Genomic DNA, 24941 nt, shown 5'->3' on the forward strand with positions numbered 1-24941 from the left:
AAAAAAAAAAAAAAAAAAAAAAAACGAATGAAAACATAAAGTGAGATATTAGCGTACTTATGTAACAGAATTTCTTTCATGCTTTAAGTAAATTTTCTTTGTTCTTCTGCAGCTTCCCAAATGGTCACTAGCAACATAAATTATGAAAGCTTTTTTGTTTTCACAAATGAAACTATAATTCACCATTCAGTATTATTTTTGTTTTATATCTCAATATGCAAGTGGGGAGACTTACAAATTGGTGAAAAACTAAAGTATCTTGGATTGATTATGCATTTTAGAAATAAGGCATTTTAAGCATGGGACTGAGATTCTGTAAGTTAAATAACTTGGAAAAGAACCAAAGAAAGTCTGCAGAAGAACTGGATCAGATCTTAGGGATCCAGTTCTTTCTTTACTATATGGATTCAAACCTCTATCACGCTTCATGTGCTAACACACACTCAAGTTTACCCTAAGGAATGACTATAAACTGCTATTATGCTCATACACAAGGTAAAATCGCCCCCAGTTCTAGAGCCGTAATAGTATTTTTAACAAAAATAATTTTTTTTTCCTCAACCAGACCAATGTAGATCAAAAAGTACTTACAGAGCAAGTGTCTTGAAGAACGATATACCGGAATCTAATATTTCCCTCTGCTTTGATATCTAAGTCATTTGCCCCTTTGAGAACCACAGCTTTTTTGAGGTTCTTAGCTTGATCATCCATGTATCCTACACTGTTTTTACAGATGTAAGTAATGTTCTGGGAGGCTTCTTTTGATAAAAGGCGCAAGAAAGTCATCTGAGTAATGGCTGTATTAGGTGACTGGTGGTCTCCATAAGCAAACTAGAAAAACAAAGAGTCTTTGTCATACACAAGACTGAAGCATTTCATAATGCCTTACACATGTATAGATAAATACATAAATTGATTTCAGATAAATCAACTTTGAAGAGTATTACTTTAATTATTGTCATAAAGCAAGCTATTCTACCTGTACATCTAAACATATCTTAAAATGTCTATGAATACTCAAAAGAACCTCTGTTCTTACTAACCCAAAGGGTAATGAAACTAATAACAACAATAATTCACCAGAACAAGCATAAGTATTTTTAAATCTGCTTCAATCATGTATCAAAATAACTCATTATTTTATTGCTAATTATAATAAAAATTAGGAATTAACTAGTAGTATAAAATCTTTTTATCCCAACTATTACATAATTGTAGGAAATATATATTAAAAGTTTTCCATGAGCTAACAAAATAAATAATCAAAAAATTTTTTCTAAAGACTCTTTCCTACTCACCTTCTACTTTGAGCTTTGGTTTCAGCACTCCCATTTGAGGGTTTTATTTTACATATCATATTAGCTAAATTACATTTCAACTATTTATATTTAAAATTTAAAATTTTGTGCTCATTAAATAATGATAGATACTAGCTTATTTTGTATACACCCATAATGTTCTCATATAATGTTTATTCTGAATGTGATTTCTAGAAAAATGTCAGAAGCAGAAGTGAGAAGAAAATTTCAATTAGGCTGCCATAAAGAAATGCAATATGAAATATTCACATTGCAACAGGCAGTGGCAAGGCCAGAGAGTTGTCTGAACACCAGACCATGACAGAAACAGGGTAGACTGGGACTCAGAAAAATATCAATAGACTTCATAACATTACAAAGATGCCTTAAGTTTAAATAATATTAAAATTTTTATAAAATGATTCAATTATTTAAACATTATTATAGCAGTTATCTAATATTAATTTACCATCTATCCCATAGTACAAGACCCTAAACTAAGAATTTTATATCCACATGGAAACTATGGAATAAACATTATCACCCTTACTTTAAGCTAGCAAAACTGAGTCTCCAAAAAGTTCGGTGACTTTATAAGGCCCCAAAGTCAGTACGAGATCCTGGTGAGGTAACCAGGTCTCCTGAAGCTGAATATACAGAAATAACTGTTTATCAACTGTGGCAAGATCCCTTCTAGTACACTCCACAGTCCATGTCACATACATTAGAGGAATTTACAGTAAAAATAATTACTTTTCTATATTTCATCAATGAGAAAATTTTTAATTCAAAATTTTTGTTAACTTGACTCATAGCAAAACCTTGTTTATGCAATGGTATTACAATTGTAACTAATGAGAATATATCACTTCAAAATAAACATGGTAAAATAAGCCTGGTTAAAAAAATAGCAAAGTCCTAAATAAATCAAAAATATATAATAAGTAGTAAAAAGTAAAGAATATAATTTTAAGTAAGGATATGAAATTACCTGAGACCCTCTGTTCATATCAAGACCATACCAAACAGGCTTATTGTCAGGAGATTTACTGGCCCACCAGGTTTTACGTGGTACACTGGATGGGTTTGCTGAAATACATGTTTCTCCTGTTTCCATGTTGCAGTAAACTTTGATTGCATCTTCAACAGAGCCTTGGTTAGGATCAATCCAGTATTCACCTATTTTTCAAAATAGAAATTTTACTAAATAAAGACAATCTCAATCATGATTATAAGTGTCCAAAAAAATTAACAGAGGGTTTGAAAATATATACCTACTGATTAAGGATTATTTCAAACAAGAGCGCCCCTTAAGAAAACAGTAATTGTTATGCATTGGGGGCCTTCCTACAATCTAGTCGCTATTGTAAGGCACTTTGCCAAACCATGTACTTAAGGCTCAGAACATCCATGTGAAGGAAGTATCATTACCCCCATTTTACAGATGAGAAAACAATACTGAAAAGAGACAATCTACACAGTAAGTGGCTTTGCCAAAATAGATGTGTTCCTAATATTTTAAAGCAAATTAGAATTAGAGTGTAATAATGTAAATAATGTAATACAATAATGTACAATAATGTAATATCAAAACCATGAGTAAAGTGAATAAATGAGTTGAATTACAATTAGAATGCTATGAATCATTTCATTGGCTCTTTTTAAAATTAATTTTCTCATATATAAGAGATTCTTAAAACAGGAAACACCAAGGCAGTGGTCGGTGGTAGGCATACAGTCAAATACACAATTTAATATGCATTTGCATATATGGATGTGTGTATATATACATATTTGTGTGTATATTATATAAATAGTATGTGAGAATTGCACTTTAAATGAAAGTGCCAGAATGTAATATATAGAGTTAATAAAATTGCCCTTTCTTCAATGATAATAATTTTTAGCTATTCCTGTCAATGTCATTTCAAAGTTAACTTAAATTCTTAAGCACTTTGTAGCTCATTTGTCTCCTGTGACTTACTATCCCTCTTCTCTAGGTCGTATTGGATTAATTAAAACGACAGAATAAGGTAAACTTTAAGCTTGGTACATGCAACTAGGGCAGAACAACTATTTGATTCCAAAATGTCTTGGAACCTCATAATAATATAATCCCACCAGCAGATATTCCAGAATTATGACTCACAGAACATTAAACTACATGAAAGGAATTACATATTTAAATAAATTTGGGAAATATATGCTTGATGATCCAGCAATATGTTAACATTAAGACACTGACAGGTCATGTAAGTAAATAAACATTTTAAACAAAACCAATTATTTTCCACATTTCCACGAAATGCTTTTACTCCACAAAAATATCAATATTTTAAGATTTCTGGATGGAAATGGAACTACCATCATGAGACTGGATTATTAATAGGATATATAATCTATTATAGTACTTTTTTTTAAAAAAAAGTTAACTTTTATTTGAGATACAAGGGGTACCTGTGCAGACTTGTTACATGGGAATATTGTACGATGTTGAGGTTTGGGGTACAGATCCTGTCACCCAGGTAGTGAGCATAGTATTCAATAGGTAATTTCTCAACCCTTGCTCCCATCCACACTCTCCCCACTGTAGTGACCTGCAGTGTTTATGGTGTCATATTTATGTCCATGTGTGCTCATTAGCTCTTACTTATAAATGAGAACATGCGATATTTGGTTTTCTGTTCCTGCATTAATTTGCTTAGGATTATGGTTTCCCGCTGCATTCATGTTGCTGCAAAGGACATGATTTCATTCTTTTTTATGGCCACATAATGTTCCATCATATGTATGTACCACATTTCCTTTATCCAATCTACCACTGATGGGCATCTGGGTCGATTTCATGTCTTTGCTATTGTGAATAGCACAGTGATGAATATACGAATTCATGGGTCTTTTTGATAGAATGATTTATTTTCCTTTGGTATAAACCCAGTAACAGGATTGTTAGGTCAAATGGTATCTCTGCTTTAAGTTCTTTGAGAAATCTCCAGACTGCTTTCCACAGTGGCTGAACTAATTTACATTCCCATCAATAAGTGTATAAGCATTCCCCTTTCTCCAAAGCCTTGTCAGCATCTGTCGTTTTGTGACTTTTTTTTTTTTTTTTTTTTTTTTTGAGACAGAGTCTCGTTCTCTCGCTCAGGAAGTGGCGCGATCTCGGCTCACTGCAAGCTCCGCCTCGCGGTTTCACGCCATTCTCCTGCCTCAGTCTCCCAAGTAGCTGGGACTATAGGCGCCCGTCAGCACGCCCGGCTAATTTTTTGTATTTTTACTAGAGACGGGGTTTCACCGTGTTAGCCAGGATGGTCTCCATCTCCTGACCTCGTGATCCGGGCGCCTGGGCCTCCCAAAGAGCTGGGATTACAGGCGTGAGCCACTGCGCCCGGCCTGTTTCGTGACTTTTTAATGACAGCCATTCTGACTCACGCGAGATGGCATCTTATTGTGACTTTCATTTTCATTTCTCTGATAATTAGTGATGCTGAGCATTTTTTTCATGTTTTCACAAAATTGACTGTTTCCACCATTAAATTATAAGCTCCATGATATGTTTACTATTTTTATCTCAAATCTATCACTAAGTAGAAAGTCAGTAGCATATTTTGGAATGCAGTTGAGAATAAAACAAACAGAAACAATGGGTTTTGCTCAAATGGGCTGCTGTCTACTCACCACTCTGCTTTGCGGAATGGCAAAGCTTTAGGTCATCACATGTGCGGGCGGGGTGCTTTTTCGAGCCATCGGGGCTGCGCATGGTTTCAATCTGACTACTGAGTGACTTCAGGGTAGCATGAACCCCTGGGTCCGTTTTGTTTTTGTCATCAGGAGCCGCCTGATCTTCAGTAAACTCAGGAAGTGGATCTGGCATGCTCTCATCATAGTGCCCCATGATATCCCCTAGAGCAGCTGTAAGGTGGCCAGGAGGACCCGGAGGGCCAGGTGGGCCAGGCTCACCAGGAGGGCCCTAATCAAAAAGAAATTGGAAAGACATTTAACACATTGTTTTGATTTTACTTAACTGGTAGAACTTGGTGCATAGGGAGTGCCAGTGAGACACTCCAATTTGACAGTAAAGGGAGATCTATGACTTGTGCCCTTTTGTAACTAGATGGGGGTGGTCTAACAGGCTGTAACATTCAAGGATGAGAAATGATGCCTAACCATTTTTCAGGCAACATGTCTTCAAGTCAGCATCTAAAATAAATAAAGATCAAAGCACAAAATATTTGCTTAGGTGTTTACCTTGAACATACAGCATATTTTCTGTTAATAGCATGGAGATGTGTGTTCATTTGCAAACTATTTTGGTCAAGGTACAATCAAAATGTTTTAAAAGTATTTTTGGACAGAAGCTGAACAAAGGATGCAGGAGAATAGTGGCTGCTGGTTCTATAAGATTACATGTCAATAACAAGAAAATACCCACAAGAAACACTCACAAGAGAATTATACTCCTACTTCTAAAGGAGAGGGAGAGACACACAGGAAGTCCTTTTATGTGCATTAATTACTATACAGATAAAAATTATCTGCCTAAGCAAAATTGAAGAAATAGTCTTGGCTTTTAGAGACAGGGTCTTGCTACTATGTTGCCCAGGTTGGATTCAAACTACTGGGCTCAAGCAAGCCTCCTGCCTTCACCTCCTGAATAGCTAGAATTACAGGTGTGTGCCAGGGTGCCCAGTTCCTTAGCCTTTTAATTCCAAAAAAAAGGGGCCCCCCCCCTTTTTTTTTTTTTTTTTTTTTTTTTGCCAAATAAGATACACTGAAATGAGAGGGAGATAAGCACAAAAAGTGGCAGAGACTACGAAATGGATCCTCTCTATTAATTCCCTTCTGCACTTCCCCAAGGAAGAACTCAGCAACTTGAAAGAATCAGGTGACAACCTGAAGAGACACATAGTCCACATCTCATATAGCGAGTAAGATCTAGGAGCAAGAATTCTCCAGAAGGCTGGAGTTCTACCATTGGCTCTGCCACTTGTTATATGGCTCCAGACAAGTTGCTTTCACCTTCAGTGCCAATGTTTCCTCACTCTCAAAGGGCTGTTACATAATCTTTATTTCTTTCTGTCTCTAAGGTCATATATTGAGTCCATGCATTCCTTTATACTAATTTCAGGAGAAAAGACTTTTTTGATATATATCAAGGACCACTGAATCACAAAATAAAGTCAATCAACAGCCACATAAGCCAAAGGTATTCCAATTCTCTAGCTGTTTCCCATTCAGAGTTAGAGAAATAAATGAGTAGAAAACATTTCTCTTGTCCATAGGAAATATAAGACTATTGGATCCACATAAGAAATAAATATCTGGCTTAACAGTATTGCTATGAAGGGCAAAGCAAAAGTAAGGAAGAGAAGGTAAAGAAGACCAACGAGGAAGAAACACCAGAGAGAGAAGCATAAGGTCATATACAAACATGCACATGAGTACACTTGTGCATGGAAGATCTATGAAGATGTTTTCCAGACCTGAGAAGCAAGAATCTAACACAGTATACAGCTTTGTATCATCCTCAAGTCAACACTACTGAAACTTTTTAACAAAAAGTTTTAATCAAAGTCCTCCCTGAATGTTGTTTTCAATGGAGAAAAACTTCAATTTCATACTCTTCATTGTCCAGCATTTTTAAGGAGTTTTCATGAAGTAATAACTATACTTCACAGACATTTAAAATATTGCCCTTGAGAGCAAATCAACATTTTCATCACTTTAATTATAAATACGATTATAACTTGTTCTTTGCTCTTATTAGTATCACATTATGCTAATGTCTGGGTAGGCTGGACTCTGATTTTATGTGCTCTAACATATCTGTATTAAAATACTTGAAATGGTTACTTATATAAACTCTTGTGTAACTTCTAGGTTTGTTTTCAGGGTCCCTTAAGTCTTTTGTCAATCAGGCTGCACAGACATTTCTTGGATGGAATCCGTGCTATTGAAATGAATAGCATTTCTTGCATGTAAACCCTTGTGACTTTACCTCGGGTCCTGCTTCTCCTACACTGCCTCGTACACCTGGAGGTCCAATTGGCCCAAGTGGCCCAGGGTTTCCTTCTTTACCCGAAGGACCAACTGGGCCTGGAGGACCCTGCAAGAAACAAAGACCGCAGTTTAGATTCTGTGAAGAAAAAAATGTTACAATGCCTTTCTCTAATCAAAGAACTATTTTACATATGGAGCTGGTACAGTGATTTCTAAGACTCATTTTCTTACTGATTAATAAATGAACTTCTGGTACTTTGTAACATTTATGATTTCATGACATAAGAATTTTCCATCATCCATGCATGGTAAAAGACAAATATGAGTTTACATCTTTAATGGACTAGTCATCTGCTTTTATTGGTAGTAACTTTCATTAAACCTCACATATTGTAAACTTAGAAATTCAATTAACTTGAAAGAAGAAAATGACAGAAGTTGGAGTGTTTAAGTGAAATTTCTGTGCTTATGCCTCAGAACATCATCATGGACTATTATTTTCAATTTTATGTAGGATTTGTTTACGCTGTATTTAGATACACAAGAATTGCTTTGAATTATTTTTTCAAATTTTTTCTGCAAAATGTTTTCTATTTTCCTAAATAATTATGTACATCAATTGTCTTATGCCATCAATGACTTATTACAAGCAACATTAATACTAATGGAGAATTTCTAAAAGCTTCAAATATTGGCTTCATTTTATTATTTACTTCCAAATTAGCCTTATGTAAACTACTTCTGAGGAATTATCACAATTACTTAAAAGACAAAATATATTCAGCTTCAAAATCTGTCTCCACTTCATAGTAAATCCTATTATACCATCTTAAAAATTGAAAGTTTAACAGAAATTTTAATTAACACAATGTAACAAAATGAACTAACAGAGGAATATATCCAAACCCTAGGTAAGAAATTTTAATGCGGGCCCATGAGGTAATATATCATATTTCATGACATTTCTACTTAAAATTAATTGCTAAATAGCTTGTCTCATACGTGTGTTGCCAACCTCAGAGATGAGCCAACTCCAGCTTCAACACCATGAAAATGATACTCAAGCATTAGCAGTACATCAACAAAGGCATTATTACTTACACCTGCAACTTATTACTTTTTGTTACTTACTCTTGGACCAAATGGTCCAGGGATTCCAGCACTTCCTTGTTCACCATTTGGACCCTAAGTAGGAATACAATAAAAAATGTTGCCAAAATATTTGGATCCTGCATTGTGCCATTCTCAAAAATGTGCTATCATTGACTTTAGCAGCATAAACTACTTTGATAAAGTCTTCAATCTCTGCAATGTCTACATGAGTTGACCAATGTTAAAGATATATCTGTAGGAGTAACAGTGCATATAGCTTTTGCTTTATTTCTCCCCTACAAAATTATAGCTTATTATTGGCAATTACCACTTGTTATTCATCAAGATATTCTTTGAACTGAAAAGAAGATACAAACATATCCATCTATTTTATAGGCAGATAAATGTTCATGTCAAGATACCCGTGTATTTTCAACTGGAGGGCAGAATAACACTTAAAGAAATAACTTACAGGAGGGCCAGGAAGACCCTGAAGACCAGTAAAGCCTCTGTGGCCCTTCTGACCTCTGTCGCCTCGGTCTCCATGATCACCTTTGTCACCACGAGGTCCTTGGGGTCCCTAGAAATAGAGATACGGCATGAAAATTACTTGCTACATATTATTGTTGAGACAATTTACTAAAATTTTGCTTTTTATAATTGTATTTACTACAATTTTGAATATGGTATTTTATATGGTTACTTATCTAAATAGTATTAGACCTAGAAATTTCTGTTTATTTTTCCCAAAGAATGGTAGGTGATCACTGAAAAAAGATATATAACAATAGTTTTCTAAATACTCATTTTAAATGTTTATCTTACATTCATACTAAAATTAGATATTTTGTTTGATCTAGCCTATCTGAAATGTTTTTTAAAGATTGTTTCACAGATTTAGTTGATATTATATATAAAATATTGCCACCATATATAGATTCTTTTAAATTAAAACATTTCATACTTGCCATGTGTAACAATGAAATGATTTTAAATTTACATATGCAAATAAAACTAGCTGGATATGACAGTTGCAACTATATTAAGAAATTGGCAAAAACTTGTTTGAACAAATTAAACAGAAATATCATCTTTAAGCCACTTTCCTCTAAAGAACAAAGCAACTCTAAGTTATCCCATATCTGCAACATCTGTAACTAAATCCAGTGATCTTGATGCTGAGAAACTACAAAGAAAGCCATAGCTAAGGATCTTATTTTGGGATAGAAGCTACACCCAGAGAAGAGGTGAAAATTATCTGATCAATCTCAGATGTTTTGTTATTGTTGTTAGTGGTGTTGGTTTGGTTTTATTTCAAGTCCTGGGAAATTAAAAACAGCTCCAGGGAATCGGTGGTTCACAGTAAACTGACAAGTGACATAGAGTCATCTACTATAGAACTGGCTTCTGTTGCTTTTAGTGTTTTCCCAAAAGAGAACTGGATCCCTATTTATCTGATTTTGGAAGATGACTGCAATCAGCAAATCAATTGGCTCTCAGGTTAACTTTTCTCTTATTGTTTTGATTTTGAATTTATATTTCCTAATTATCATACAGTATAGGAACCCATTTATAATAAAAATAAGATGATTTCAGTAGCTTTTACATATTTTATATAACAATGTAAATTTAAATACTATCAAAATCAGCCTGAAGTTTTTCATAATGTTCGAAAGGTTCTTTTATTTGGGGGATGACCCAAAGTTTCATCATTAAAAATAAACTAAATCAGAAGCCACCTATTTGAATTATTAACTACAATGTATTTATTCACAGAAAGCAAAATTACGATGTTTCTATAACTGTTCAAAACACTGTTCACTTGACATGCATGCAACTATAAAATATTCACCAGTCAAGCTCAAATTAAAGCTTAGAATTATTTAATAATATGGCCATGATTTTAAAAGTATAATTGTTCTTTTTGAGAACAGACATTGATTTACCTGATGGGCATGAAAAAGCATGTGACCTATTAGATTGCACATGAGATGATTCATTCATGGTAAGACATCTACATAATAATGTTAACCTGAAAGTGATTGATTGTAAATAGCACAAAGATCAGAACATAGAAAGAAAAATCTCGTTGAAAATGAAACATAATATTTGAATAGTGCTTTTCAAGTTTACAGAGAGCTTTCAAATCCATTTTCCTATGTAGTTTTTAGAATAGCTCAGAGAGAAATACACTATAATCCCTATTATTTTAGGAGAAATCTGTGACTTTAAAAGCCTCCATGATTATTGATAGAATTCATGGTTAAATGCAGAAAATTGTGTTAAAATTATAAAATAAACTCATATTATTTTAAAAAATAAGAGTAAACTCATATAATTTTTAATTAATATTTTGTTCAAGCTTGAGGAATTTCACATTTTCGGTTATGAATCTTATACTATATTTCTTTGGGAGTATATTTTATATAAGAAAACATTAAAAAAAAAAAAAAAAAACAGAGAACTTACAGGTAATCCACGTTTCCCAGCTCGACCAGGTGGTCCTATAGGACCCCGAGAACCCTAAATTTACAAAAAAAATTGGCATGTAAAAAAGATATTCACATATTATATAGATACAGGATGTCAAAAATATGTTTATAGTTGGATGCTTTTATATATATGTGAGTGTATGTGTATAGTCTTATGATTAATTAACTGAAATCAGGCAAATGTTTATCTGTAGATAAGACTGTGGTCACTATAACTTCAATGACACTTTTATGGTCAATTTTATTCATCGACTTCATTGAATAAGTATCACCTTAGTTGAATACAGTAAGACATTACTCATTTACATTTAACATGATGCATACTTATTACATTCTCAAACTACAGCATTTTCCCATGATGGAAGTCAAAGCATCAGTATCTTCTATTCCCTCTTAGAAATGAAATTTTGCCTTTCAGACTACGAAACATATACTAGTTCATAATTAGCTGTTTACCATTCATTATTTAGAGTTCTTAACGAAGTGCACATGTATGACTGTGTGTATGCATATATGCAGCTTATAACATAGCATATGGGTGTGCAAAACTGTCAGTGTGAAACTGACTCCCTCCTTACCGGATCTCCTCTTTGTCCTGCATCTCCTGGAGCACCCACAGGGCCAGGAGTTCCAGGGGCACCCTGAGAGCCTGGCAGACCTGCAGGCCCAGGGTCTCCACGATCACCCTGTCAAGAGTAACCACGATATTATTTTTTAACATTTATTCTAAACAACAATATTCCATATGCTTGTTATTCTTATAGTATTAATAATAGGAAAAAATACCCTTTATAACTTATTTTTATTTATTATTTTACTTAATTATTTTACTTATATTTACTAATTAACAAATCAAATTGAAAAGAATAAAGTTATTTCTCCCTAATTTCAGGTCTTATCCTTTCCCTCACCTACTCCCTATTGCTTGCACAGTCAAGATCATTGGGGTATAGGAGTGATCACCTCCAGAATTTATCATGTTTTCCAGAGCACCAATCTTTAAGCTGGAATATTGGTATACTTGGAATACACAAAGACTTTCCAAAGACTGTGAAAACAAAGAAAATTTTAAGGAAACCACCTTCCAGATTTTCCTCTCCATGTGTATTCTTTCAGAAAACTAAATTTTGATTATCCTTCCTTACTTCCCCTAAATAATCCACCTTCTCCCGTTTTGCAAAAGAAAAGCAGAAATCATACCATCTGCAATCTTATTATGATTCAATGTCCCAAGGAATAAATACCTCTAGGCACTGAACTAAGGGACTTTTCCAGAATGCAGAGTTTACTTGAGTATAAAGCTACTAAGGACTTGGAAAATAAAGAGGCTCCTTTTTATTTTATCCAGATGACACAATTATGACAAGGCTCCAAATATTACGTGTCTCCTTAAGAAGTCAGAGGTGAGATAAGCGTTATATGAACATGTCTAAACATAAATATTTGACTTGAAAAATTGAGTCAGACTATATTTTCTGACAAAAAAATTGTCTTATTTGATTGATAAATTTATCAACCTAGATAAACTTCGGCAATTAGGTTACAGAACGGACACATAATACATTGAATAAGCTAAACTAGCAACTTCAAGGTTTTGGAAAAAAAAAATACTTGCCCGGGCACAGTGGCTCACGCCTGTAATCTCAGCACTTTGGGAGGCCAAGGCAGGCAGATCACGAGGTCAAGAGATCGAGACCATCCTGGCCAATGTGGTGAAACCCTGTCTCTACTAAAAATACAAAAATTTGCTGGGTGTGGTGGCAGGCACCTGCAGTCCCAGCTACTGGGGAGGGTGAGGCAGGAGAATCACTTGAACCCGGAAAGTGGAGGTTGCAGTGAGCCGAGATAGCATCACTGCACTCCAGCCTGGCAACAGAGCAAGACTCTGTCTCAAAAAAAAAAAAATTACTTAAAGCACTTGTACATTTAGAGTTTACCAGGAATCACCTCCTTTGCAACTATTTAAACTTGTGATTTTAAAAAGGTGATGGCAACTTAAAATAAGTATAGAGATTTATAGATTTTCATAATTACTTCAGCAAAACCTTTGAAGATGGTTGCACTATATAATATAAATTGACAAAGGAAAAAGCCCAAGATGCCAAGAGAATTTGCAGTCTGTGAACTACAGTAGATGAGCGGACTTTAGCCCAAGCTTTCTCCAAATCCTTTCTTCCCCTTTTTTTCAACATGAGGTTGAGTGTCTATCCTCTACTAGAGTCTTTAAACATGTCTTTTAATATACAAATGCCCAATGGCATATGTATTAATTATATTTAAAGCATTTGAAAACGGAGGTTCAGAAAATCTGCTTAAGATTACATAGCTAATTACTTAGGGAAACAATATTCCAAATCAAGTCTGACTGGCTCCAAAGCTCATTCTGCTACATGATGAGCTTTAATTACATCATAGCAGACTTTGGAGTGGGGAGTGATTTTGCCTTCAGTGACTGATCTCAGCAGCCTGAGACAATTGTGCAACTGCCAGAAGGGACTGGGGCTTCAGAGAAAGTTGAGGACATGTTCAGTTCAGCACATTCTAATTTAAAACACATCATGGAATATACAGTGTTTAAAAAGCCACACGGCTTATATTCTCATAGGGCATTCGCTTTAGGTGGTGAGTGGAAAAATTTAGACATTACACAGCACTATTTTGGCGTTCATACTTTTGTTAATGAGTTTAAAATTTGGAACACTTCATATATATTCTCATCCAAAGCCTTTATGTTGAACCAAAGACGGAATCAATTTTATCTTTCTGCTCTGAAAAAATACCATCTTAATTTGTTACATATTCAATATCATTTCATTTACAATATTTAAAAATTATGGCCTTACAGAAACAGTTGTTATTCAGAAAATCAGAGGTGCTTTGGAACTATCAGGAAAATGATGGTTTTAGTGTAAATTAAAAGATTTCAGATTTGCATGACTTTAGATTTTATAATAAGTGAAATGGCTCTTACACGTTCTCCAACGGCACCATCCCGTCCTGGGGTACCATCATTGCCAGCTGGACCCTATAAAGAATAATGATTTGAAAACTACTTAACTGAGTAATTCTCATTCCAATTGTCAGAAAAATGACAGCATGTTTTACACTTCTGTTTTATAAACTGTAAATTAGCATTTATGCAAATGTCAGCAGAAGAAAGGTTTCTACCTCTTTTTCATTACTTTGAAATACTGTAAAATTACCACATTCTTACTTAATCCATATTCTTCATTTATATTTCTTCTTTTGAAAAGTGAAAAATCTACAAATATTTTGAAATTGACAGCAATTACATTCTTGCCACTTTATGTTTTGCTTGTATTACCAATGAAAGGTTTTTCTTACATTTGCTTCTTAAAATTATTCAAATCATATCCTTAAAGTTTTGAAATAAAATAACTGTTTCAATGATATTAAGCTAAGAAATATATAGTCTTCCTTTTCTATTTTATTGTGTTTTTTTCATAAACTTGTCTTTACTATTTGATCAAAATTGATCCAAAAGCTATTGATTCTTTCTTTCAACAAAATGTTACATTAACTGTTTGATGATTCACTACTTAAAATGCTGAACAGAGGATATTCCAACATTTAACTTCTCAAATTGCCTATCAAACACTGATTTCCTCTCAAAAGTGCCTAAAGGAACATAATATCCATTATGTTACTTTATAGTGATATTTAAGTCAAATGATCTCTACTAACTTTGCCCTTTTCACAAGCTGGAATAGCTATATTAATCCTATCACCAAAAAACTTGGCAATTTTGATAAATATGCCATTACTAAATGAGGTAATAACAAGGGGAAAGATGAATGGATGTGTCTTTTTACCTTCAAAACAGTTTGGCAACAGCTTAAATGAACTAAAATACTTAGCTCCAGACTAGATGAAGGTCAGTGCAAAGACACTGATCCTGTTACCTTTTCTTTATGTCATCACTTAGCCAACTCTCTAAGGAAGTAGAGTACATCAAATAACATTACTAAGAAACTTTCGTAAGGTCAAATACGCAATCAAATTCTAAATCAATTGCTAAATGAAAAAATTGTTCCCATGACACCAGATAACAACAGAAGAGTTATTTTCACTGTAGTACTCACTTCTGGTCCAGGTTCCCCTACAGGACCATTGGAGCCCGGGGGTCCCACAGGTCCAGGTGGACCTTTATCTCCTGTTGCACCAGTTGGTCCTACTTTTCCTGGTGTTCCCTGAAATAGAAGTATAAATGTCAAACACTTGTGAAGAAATTGAAGAAGGCTAGTTCCCATAAAGGCTAAGTTTTCAAAATGGTGCCTCTGGGCTCCTTCTATAACAATAATTTTGCATTATCTTACAACACCCATGTAATCATAATGCTTTCTTAGAGGCATGCCCACCTCCTATGAGACTCCTCTTGATATATCTAAGGGACCCAAAACCAACCATCCGTTGCCACCAGCACAGGTGTACATTTTGTGTTCTAATCATGTGTACCATAGTTGACTCTGGCTGCCCTTCTGAAATTTGAATCACTCTTATCCTTTTTCCCCACTCCGCTTTGTCTGTTCATTTTATTGCTATATTCTGATACTGTGATCTCACTCTTGAGAGATCTTACTTTCACGGCTTTGGTTCACTTCTGATAACAATAAGACATCCCTTAGCTCCTACTTTGTTGGTTTCATATTTCTACCCACATGTCTCTCAGTTCCAAGATCCCATACATCTCTCGATCTACATTACATATGAAAACATTATTAATTTTTTTCAAGCACTGTAATCTTAAGCAATAAAATGTAGTCTCTTCAAAGCTAACTTTGAATCAAAGTTTTATCCATACTCCAGGGAATATAAAATCCTAAAGTACCCTCCAGCGAACAGAGATTACCTTCAGATCCTTCTTCAGCATTCCCTCCACATTCACCTCAAATATTACTTTAGTGCAACTAAGTCTTCCCTTTGATGGTTTACTGTGAAATATGGTGTTTTGTTAAGCATGTTTACTTAAAAGACACTACCTACTCACCAGGAGATTATCCCCTCCTCTAGCTCCAGGGGATCTTTTAATCTTTGAAGAAGGATTTAAAGGTCACCAAAATCCATATCCTTATTTGCCTACTTTTCTAGTCTCAGGGTTAAACCAATATATATTTTCAAAGACTTTTGTTTTAAATTCTTAACTACTAAAGGTAGTTAAGATTTTTAAGATACTCAAAAATTAATGTCCCTACAATACTGTTTAAATCTATTCATCAAGCAAAAAAATAAAATAAAATAAATTCTCTAAACAATTTGTATTGCACATATGAGATAAAATATTGACTGAAGCAGCTACTCACCGCTGGGCCTGGTAGGCCGGGCATGCCTCTCTCTCCACGTTGCCCAGGCATGCCAACAATTCCTCTCTGCCCGGTCGTTCCAGCTGGACCAGGGGGGCCATCTGGACCCTAATGTTGAGGACAAACTAAAATCAGAAACTATCCAGGGTAAAACTGTACCCAAGGAATTTACAATAAGTTGGGTGCAGCTTTACGGGTTTTTTAGTATGAAAAAGAAGTTCTCTGTTTCTCAAAATTATACTACATATGAGTAGTTATAAATTGTCATCCACACAGAACCTCTAACATTATTTAAAGGTGAAAACAGCTCATCAGTTGGAAAGAAACTGAAGATTAATGTGAATACTGACTCAATAAAAGAGGTAACTTCAGAGAAATACTTTTCCTTCTTCATAAAAGACAAAAGAAAGTTCAACAATAAAGAAAAAATAGTTATCTAAACACAATATTTAAAGGGATTTGCATATAAAATATAATATACATATATTTTTAAAGTTATTCATACATAATAAACATTTAACTAATAATTTTTTGGTTTAGGTTTTAGATATCATATCCATTACTGTTATTTTAAAATCTATATATATACACATTTTCCTAAATCAGAGAATTGTAAATTAAAATCTATAGGGCACAATGCACTTTAAAAATTTAGGAATGTGCCCAACACAATATTTAAGCATTTTTGTGGCACTGATCATTACGAGTTTCTATTTGTAAGTATCTCAGTTGAAGGTGGTCTGGAACAAATATACCAAACTTACAGGTTGCCCATCTTCTCCTGGGTCCCCTTTGTCTCCTGGGCCACCAGGGGGGCCAGCTGGTCCTCGATCTCCCACGCGCCCATGAGAGCCAGGGTCCCCACGAAGACCTGGAGGTCCCTCCTTCCCGGGTTCCCCTAGGGGCCCTGCAGGTCCTGGAGCTCCCTAGTATAACAAAGAAAGAAACACCCAGGAGGGCAAAATGGAAGCCAAGTAACAGCGACTGACATAACATTGTCTGCCTCAGATGCAGATGTTCAAGCCTCACAGGTTCATTGTGACTGTTAGATAATCAGTTATTCAATAGGATTTAAACAAAACAAAACAAAACAAAACAAAACACAGCTGTAGATTCATTCCCCAGGGGGAAAACTAAATATCATTTGCAGTCAATTCCCTTTGAATAATTTTTTAAAGAGCGGTGCAACTCACTTGAATTTTCAAACTTATTTAAGCCTCCACTCCAATGATGAATATATAATACTTTATTCTGTGATAATTATTTATTCTTATGATTTGATCTTATAATGAATGACACTTATTAAAGAAAGTTTCATAGTTGCATCTTAACTGAAGAGAATGATTATTAGCACACAATACTATAAGTATTCAGTATTTAAATGGAATAATAATAAAACAATGGGGCTAAAAAGAACTTGCAAATTAGCTCCTCCAAGAAATACTATATTATTAATTTGCTTTGCTGAAATTATTAATTTGCTTTGCTGAAATGCCAGTATGCATTACTGGAATAAGAGTTGTTAAATAAGAAAATGCACCATTAAGAAATTAAATAAAATAATAAATATAACTCAAATGTATACGTGTGTGTGTAATTATTTCACTATCAGTGACTTGACTCACTAAGTTGACTTACAGCAGGGCCTGGAGGTCCAACTCTGCCAGCAGAACCAGGAAATCCTGTAGCACCCTAGAACCAGAATATCATATAAGCAATTTCTAAGCAATATAAATTAGTTACATGTATTTTCCTGAGATTTTTTTCACAGGAAGACTGAAGCCTTTAGATTGTCTTTCACGTTGTAAGCAATATTTTTTTTTTCTTCGTATGAATCCCATATTTTGGGGAATTAATCCAGATTAACTGGTAGGAAGGGTACTATTTTCCTTTTTCCCTGCAAGTAGTACTAGAATCACATTGATATTTTATATAATCGAATTAAATAAAGTGCTTTCACATTATTTATTTACTCTTTTATATAGGTAATATGTTACTTACATTACAGGTGAGGCACCTGGGTCTCCAAGATTACAAACTTGATTTTAACCCAAATCTCCATCTGAGTTAAGTGCCCTTTGCACTATAGTACAGTTGATACAGGTAATAATTTGCTATTTCAGCCTCAGATGGAAATTATCTTTTACATGACCAGGAAGCACTAGAAAACTAGAATTAGCTGTGCATACTTTGCAGAGCGTCAAAGAAACTTACAGGCGGACCTTGGGTTCCTCGACCACCTTTTAGTCCAGGAACACCATTAGGACCCTAAATAGAAACAAACAAAAGAGCACTGTAGTGAAGCAAAAGAGGCTGAATGTACACTTCAAACATGGGACACTTAACTCAAGTTATGCCTTTTTCTTGTTAACTTACATGAGGGCCAGGGGATCCTGCTAACCCTTGTGGTCCAGGAGAACCAGCATCTCCCTTCTGTCCTGGCTCTCCAGGTTCACCTTTTACTCCAGGCTGTCCATCAGGACCCTATAGGAAATCATACAAACAAGCAATTGATTATAAGACTAATAGACAAATTACTTTAGAGTAATTATTACTAATGTATCAATTAATCATATATTGTGAAACAGTGCTTTGTAATCAGTATTAAAGCATAGTAAAGGAAAAAAAGTACTCTGATGAGATCTTTCAAGACAGCATAAAAAATAAGCTATCCCACTGCATTTTTATTGTAACAAATAATTATAGAAGCTCAACTAGCACAAACTCAAGTTTTGGCCAATCTATAAAAAATGTATTGAAAATGAGAATATTGTCTAGAAAACTGTAAACTTTCCAGAATTAATATGACTTCAGAACATATGACAATAATCATTAAACTTATTATAACAAGATAAGCATTTATTTGTAAATTAGGGATATTTGAAAATCATACCTGGGGTCCGGCAAAACCAACAGCTCCAGTTGGGCCATTTTCACCTCGAGAACCCTAGAAGGAGTCAAAGATTACTGTAGCTTTCACAAATTATTCTAAACAGGAACAGTATTTTAAAATATGATCATATAAATTTGATAGTTAGACATGTAAATATAGAAAAATTACACATATTGCTTAAGGAAGGACCTTAAGGATTACATAAAGATATAGGTCATAGAACAAAATTCCCAAGGTCAGAAGTCTCAAAGGAGCCTCCAAATTATAGTAAACAAACTGCCTAACTACACTTAACAGATTGCATAGCAGATAATTTTAAGTTTAATTAGAAAAGCAAAAGCTAAAAACCAGGAAGTTATAAATAACCTAAAACCAGTAAGCATCATTTTATATAAATATCAGAACAAATGATGAATTGTTGTTTTGCTCAATCTCACACTAAAGAACACCAAGTACTGTCACTTACAGGATTGCCCCGGGAGCCAGGAGGGCCAACTAAACCTCGAGGACCAGGTTCACCCTAGAAAGCAGATTTTAGATGGTTACTGTCCAAAACAGTGGCTAAATATAATATAATTTTAGGATATTGGTCACTGTGTAGGGGGAGACAGCGGAAAAGAACTCTGAAATGATCTTGCTCAGATACCATATGTTATAAAATGAAAAGATTTATGAAAGAGCCAGCTATTCAGGATTCAGAATTTTGAGCGTACAAACTAACAACTTGTGACTTACCTTTTCTCCAGTAGGACCTGCAGGACCTGGAGGGCCCAAAGGACCTGGAAGACCCTGTCAATTAACAGAACATAGGCATATTGAGGTAAAAAATGCACAGAAATCTTCATGCTTAAGCAAATAAACAAAACAAAAAGGACTATTTTGTTATAATTTGGCTGTTTTTGTAAATCATTATCTATAATAAAAGATATAATCTATATATTTTCAAGATTTTTCTGTCTAGTTTAATACTATTTCCACCATATTTTCACCCTACAGTGTTTTAATCTCTTTCATGCAACTTAACTAATGCATACCTAAAACTGTTTTCAGGCATTAGCACTAAATTAATGCTAAGCTACAAAAATGTTTCTATTTCTTAGCATAATTAGCTTTGCTAATATCTATTCGGACATTTGACCACAAATTGAAAAGGGGCTTTCCTTCTTTTGCATATATTATATTCTTAAATTATAATAGCAAAATATCACTTTTTTATTTTTTAAAATTGAAATTGTGTTAAGGCATTTTAGGTTTTTTCTTTTATTATTATTATTATTATTATTATTATTAGGCACAGGATCTCCACTCTATGTTGCCCAGACTGGAGTGCAGTAGCTATTCACAGATGTGATCACAGCACATGCATCTTTGAACTCTTGCCCTGGACTCCAGAGATCCTCCCATTTCAGACTCCAGAGTAACTGGAACTACAGGCACAAGCCACTATCCCTGGCTTAGTTTTTCTCATTCTTTTTTTATTTTTTTTTTTGAGACGGAGTCTCGCTCTGTCGCCCAAGCTGGAGTGCAGTGGCGCGATCTCGGCTCATTGCAAGCTCCGCCTCCCGGCTTCCGGCCATTCTCCTGCCTCAGCCTCCCGAGCAGCTGGGACTAGAGGCGCCCGCCACCACGCCCAGCTAATTTTTTGTATTTTTAGTGGAGACGGGGTTTCACCGTAGCCAGGATGGTCTCGATCTCCTGACCTCGTGATCCACCGGCCTCAGCCTCCCAAAGTGTTGGGATTACAGGCATGAGTCACAGCGCCCAACCAGTTTTCTTCATTCTTTTGAGATGAAAAGGAAAAGTGGCTAAAATTTACAGCCCAAAACCCCAGCTGCTTTGAGATTTATGGGCATAGGAGAGCTAACACTTAAAGGATAGTACAGCTAACACATGGGGACACAACCTGAGTCTTCTTGAGGCGTAATCACAATCTTGAAACTGCGGGAATATTGGAGTCCTCGCCAAAACAAGTTCTCTATTTTATAACTGTGTATTGCCTCTTTACGTGCAACCCAAATATTCTTTCATCGTTTAATTTCTGTATGTATAACTGAAGAAACTTAAGGAACAAAAATGACTTTAATTTTATAGTTTTGACAAGAACATAAGAAATCTGTGTTCCTATAGTCTCTGGATCTACAATGGAATGATATCATTCCAATAATTTATGTAATATACTTCTTTAAAGGATTTGATGAAATATAAATATCACTTCATTACTTATGTTTATAGATATTTTATATAGAGAAAACATGTTATTCATTTTTTCCCTACTATTAGATTACAGTAAGTACTTTGCTCTGCTTCTTTCCTAAAACAATGTAGTGTCCTCATTAAAAATAAAGCAGTCATTGCTTACTTCCTGATCCTATCACATTGCAATTTCAAAGTTAGTTCATAGGCATAATAGATATGTATTTTGGATTTTCCCTTAAAACAAACTGCCAATGCATTATTCCTATAAATAGTACTGCACTACTTATGCATTCCAGGACATTCATGATGTAAAATGTTAAAAATATACCAGATTTACTTGACTATTTTTGAAATATTAAATTAAATATTAGATTTAACTAAAAGGGAAGGTATATCTTTTGTGCATAATTTGTTTAAAAAAGTGGTGCATCCTTAATTAAATTTGCATAAAAAGGACTAATTACCCTTAAGATGAAAATTTTCTACTACATTTCACTGTATTTCCTTAATCTAAAGCTATTATAACCAATGTACTAACAATGACTCAATGTGCAGAACCAAATAGCAGTTCTCTTTTATTATGTTACAACTGCTATTGCCAGGGCACACATGACAACTAACAGCAAACCATGTCATACTGAAACAGAAACCATTAGTCAAATATCAGGCACTATTCCAAAAAATGATAGATGTTTAAGCCACTGTGACTAGCCACTCTTACATGAAGAAATCATTTATGTCTGAAAATATATTGTCCTTTGAGTCTGACTGTCCTTGGAATTGTAAATGCATTCTAATTTCAAAGACCTAATGCTTGTTAAATGCCAATTTCTGACATGACATTAAACAATGCTTTGAGGGCAACCATCCTTCTTGACATTCTGCTTATTCAAACTCTTTATTAATGATAACATTAACGATAATTCACTGTGCAGTAAATTTCTCACCCCAACATCCAATATACTGAGAAACATTTATCATAACTTTGGTGACTCCACAAAGCTCTACTTGTCTATGCTGGAACGAGGTATTAGCCAACTCACTAGATTAGCATTTTAACAGAAATAAACTTTGTGTATGAAATAAAAAGATGATACAGAAAGATAAAGAGGGCCCCCACCCCCTTAAGGCACTTATCTCATAGGCACAATACATATGTTTTTAAGTTTCATTTAATTCAGGGCAAGCAAAATGAACATATGTTTTTATTTAAGTTTCATTTAATTCAGGGCAAGCAAAATGAATAACCCATGGTTGAATCACAGCAGATCTCACATGCCATTATTCTCCAACTCCTGACTACCAAGGAAACATGATTGACTTTATTTTGGAAACTTCTGGCAAACTCCTATGATACTGTAATGTTGGTTCCTAGCCCAGCTAGAAAAGGAATGTTTTTACTTACTCTCGCACCATCGTTTCCAGCTGTGCCTTCAGCACCTTTTCTCCTATGCCACCCTGGAAAACATACAAAATACAACTGATTCATTTAATTGTCTCTTTCCCACACTTGTGTGTAAGTTTCATGAGAGTGAAGGCTATTTGTAATTTTCCTAGTTGTATCCAGTTGAACCTGGGATGGTGCCTCACACTGTGCACTTTCTCAGTAAATATTTATTAGAAAAATGAATAAATGAATGACTAGTGACTCAGGATGGTAGAAATAAAAGCCTCCTCAGGAAATCATTCATTTTCAGTTGAAAGTCTGAATAATGTAACTAAAAAAAAAAAAAAAAGTACTTATCTGTCACTTGGGGCCTGGAGTTCCTGCAATTCCTCTTTCTCCTGGCATACCTTGAAGACCTGGTGGGCCTGTATCTCCAGGGGTCCCAGATGGACCTGGACTGCCCTAAAATGAACCAACATTAAGTGACCATATCAATATATTAAGATTAAACTGATTAAATTGCTTTTTAGTGGGTCAAAAATAGCTGTCAGCAATTTCAGGTAGTTCAACTTAGTGCTTATATTTTTCATCTGAGAAAGTTTCTCTGAGTGAGTTGATTTTTTTTGAAATTAAAAAAATCAGATTTTCTTTTTTGATTGTTGGTTTATATTTTTAACTTTTCCCTTAAGAGGCAATTGAACACTATTTCAAATAAAAAAGATAGAGTTGCCTTTTTTTTCCTCTGTTGGCAACATAATAGAAGATACTAAGAAAGAAAGACATTACAATTTGAGAAATATTTCATTCTCTCTTTAATAAAACTGATATTTGATATTAACCTGGTTTTCAGGCTAATATAGTATCTAAATTGTAGTAGACCGTATCAATCACTCTAAATCCTGAAAACAATAAGGGGTCTCATGTCACATGATCATGAAAAATTCTACTTCAATTGTTTATACTGAAGTTGGCCACATTATCTTCTACCAGTCACTAAATGGCACACATTTCTGCCTTATGATGCACTGTATTTTCAGATTTCAAAAGTTCTATATTTTCACATATGTAGTAAGCAGAACTGTGAAACCTGACACAAGGGAAATGTAGCATATTATCAGAAAAGCCTTCTAATAAATTATGCAATTTTCTATTTCTTTCCTCTGCTTATTCATAGAAGCCACTAATAAAATGTACATAAACATTAGGAATGTGTTTGTATATGGAAATCTATTACCATGTGCACTAAACCACAATCCCCATCACAGAAGAGAGTCTTCTTTTTAGCTGACATTTTAGTTGCAAGGAAAAAGCCTAGTAAGCGCTCATTAAATATTTGTGGAAGAAGAAAATGATATAATCAAATTATCTTTCAAAAACAAGACAAATGCATTCTTGCACCATCATGCGTTTATTGAGCAGTAATTTTAAAGCATTTTAAAACACTGAGATCACTATGACACTTACTTTTGGGCCATCGGGACCATGTCCTCCAGCCATTCCCTTCTCACCAGGGAGTCCAGTTATTCCAGGTTCTCCTCTTTCCCCGGGATTTCCTCGTTCTCCCTAGCACAAAATTGTGATGTCAAATAATCTCAACACTTGATCTAAAAATAATTTAAAATGTTTCTGAGAAATGGCTTCTACTGGTGGAAAATTTAGAAATGAGACATTACTAAATCTCAATTTTATAATTTAGTGATAAGAAACAAACTTCAAGTAAGGATATGCTAGCTTCATAGCACAAAATATTTCTCACAAAATTGATTTTTATCCAGTCAAAGAATTTACAGTTCAAATAAATCCCAGTTTAAGATTTTTAAAGATAGCTTTTAAAACTGAAGCCAGTGGGAAACAAAATTAATCATGAAGATTAAAGTACTTACTCTAGGTCCTAATGGGCCAACTGCTCCAGGATCTCCAGGAACACCCTATAAATACATTTTTTCTTTTTTTTAATGGAACAAGAGCTTTGAGTTTAGGCATTTATCAGAAAACTTTCCAGGTCATACACCTATTTTCTACTAATGTGCCATTAGAAGGCTGCATAAGCCAACAATTTAAAGAAAGAAAAGTACGTATATTTTTATAAATGAGGGAATATTACATGTTTTAGATGAAAACATTTTTCCAAAACACTTTGTATTATACCTGAATGTTTGATTTTTGGCAATGAGAATATGCAAAATACTATTTCACAACGATAGAGTGTTAGTTTTTTAGAGGCAACAAAATCTAAATGTCTTTTTTTTTAACTAATAGAAG

At 34.4% G+C, this 24941-nt stretch overlaps 1 protein-coding gene across 1 annotated transcript in view; it reads right to left on the bottom strand.

Annotated features, from left to right (window-relative positions):
* COL5A2 (collagen type V alpha 2 chain) overlaps positions 1-24941 on the bottom strand; it is a 169781-nt gene that overhangs the window by 2226 nt on the left and 142614 nt on the right. Inside the window, 22 exon segments of the mRNA XM_017865465.1 lie at positions 592-831; positions 2290-2477; positions 4977-5268; positions 7297-7404; positions 8430-8483; positions 8863-8970; positions 10860-10913; positions 11461-11568; positions 13854-13907; positions 14986-15093; positions 16204-16311; positions 16968-17129; positions 17842-17895; positions 18418-18471; positions 18580-18687; positions 19097-19150; positions 19563-19616; positions 19832-19885; positions 22698-22750; positions 23033-23141; positions 24144-24242; positions 24563-24607. Coding sequence (XP_017720954.1) covers positions 592-831; positions 2290-2477; positions 4977-5268; positions 7297-7404; positions 8430-8483; positions 8863-8970; positions 10860-10913; positions 11461-11568; positions 13854-13907; positions 14986-15093; positions 16204-16311; positions 16968-17129; positions 17842-17895; positions 18418-18471; positions 18580-18687; positions 19097-19150; positions 19563-19616; positions 19832-19885; positions 22698-22750; positions 23033-23141; positions 24144-24242; positions 24563-24607 — 2268 coding nt within the window.

The sequence above is a fragment of the Rhinopithecus bieti genome, unplaced genomic scaffold (assembly GCF_001698545.2).
Source record: "Rhinopithecus bieti isolate Rb0 unplaced genomic scaffold, ASM169854v2 scaffold_2827, whole genome shotgun sequence".
NCBI classification, from domain to species: Eukaryota; Metazoa; Chordata; class Mammalia; order Primates; family Cercopithecidae; genus Rhinopithecus; species Rhinopithecus bieti.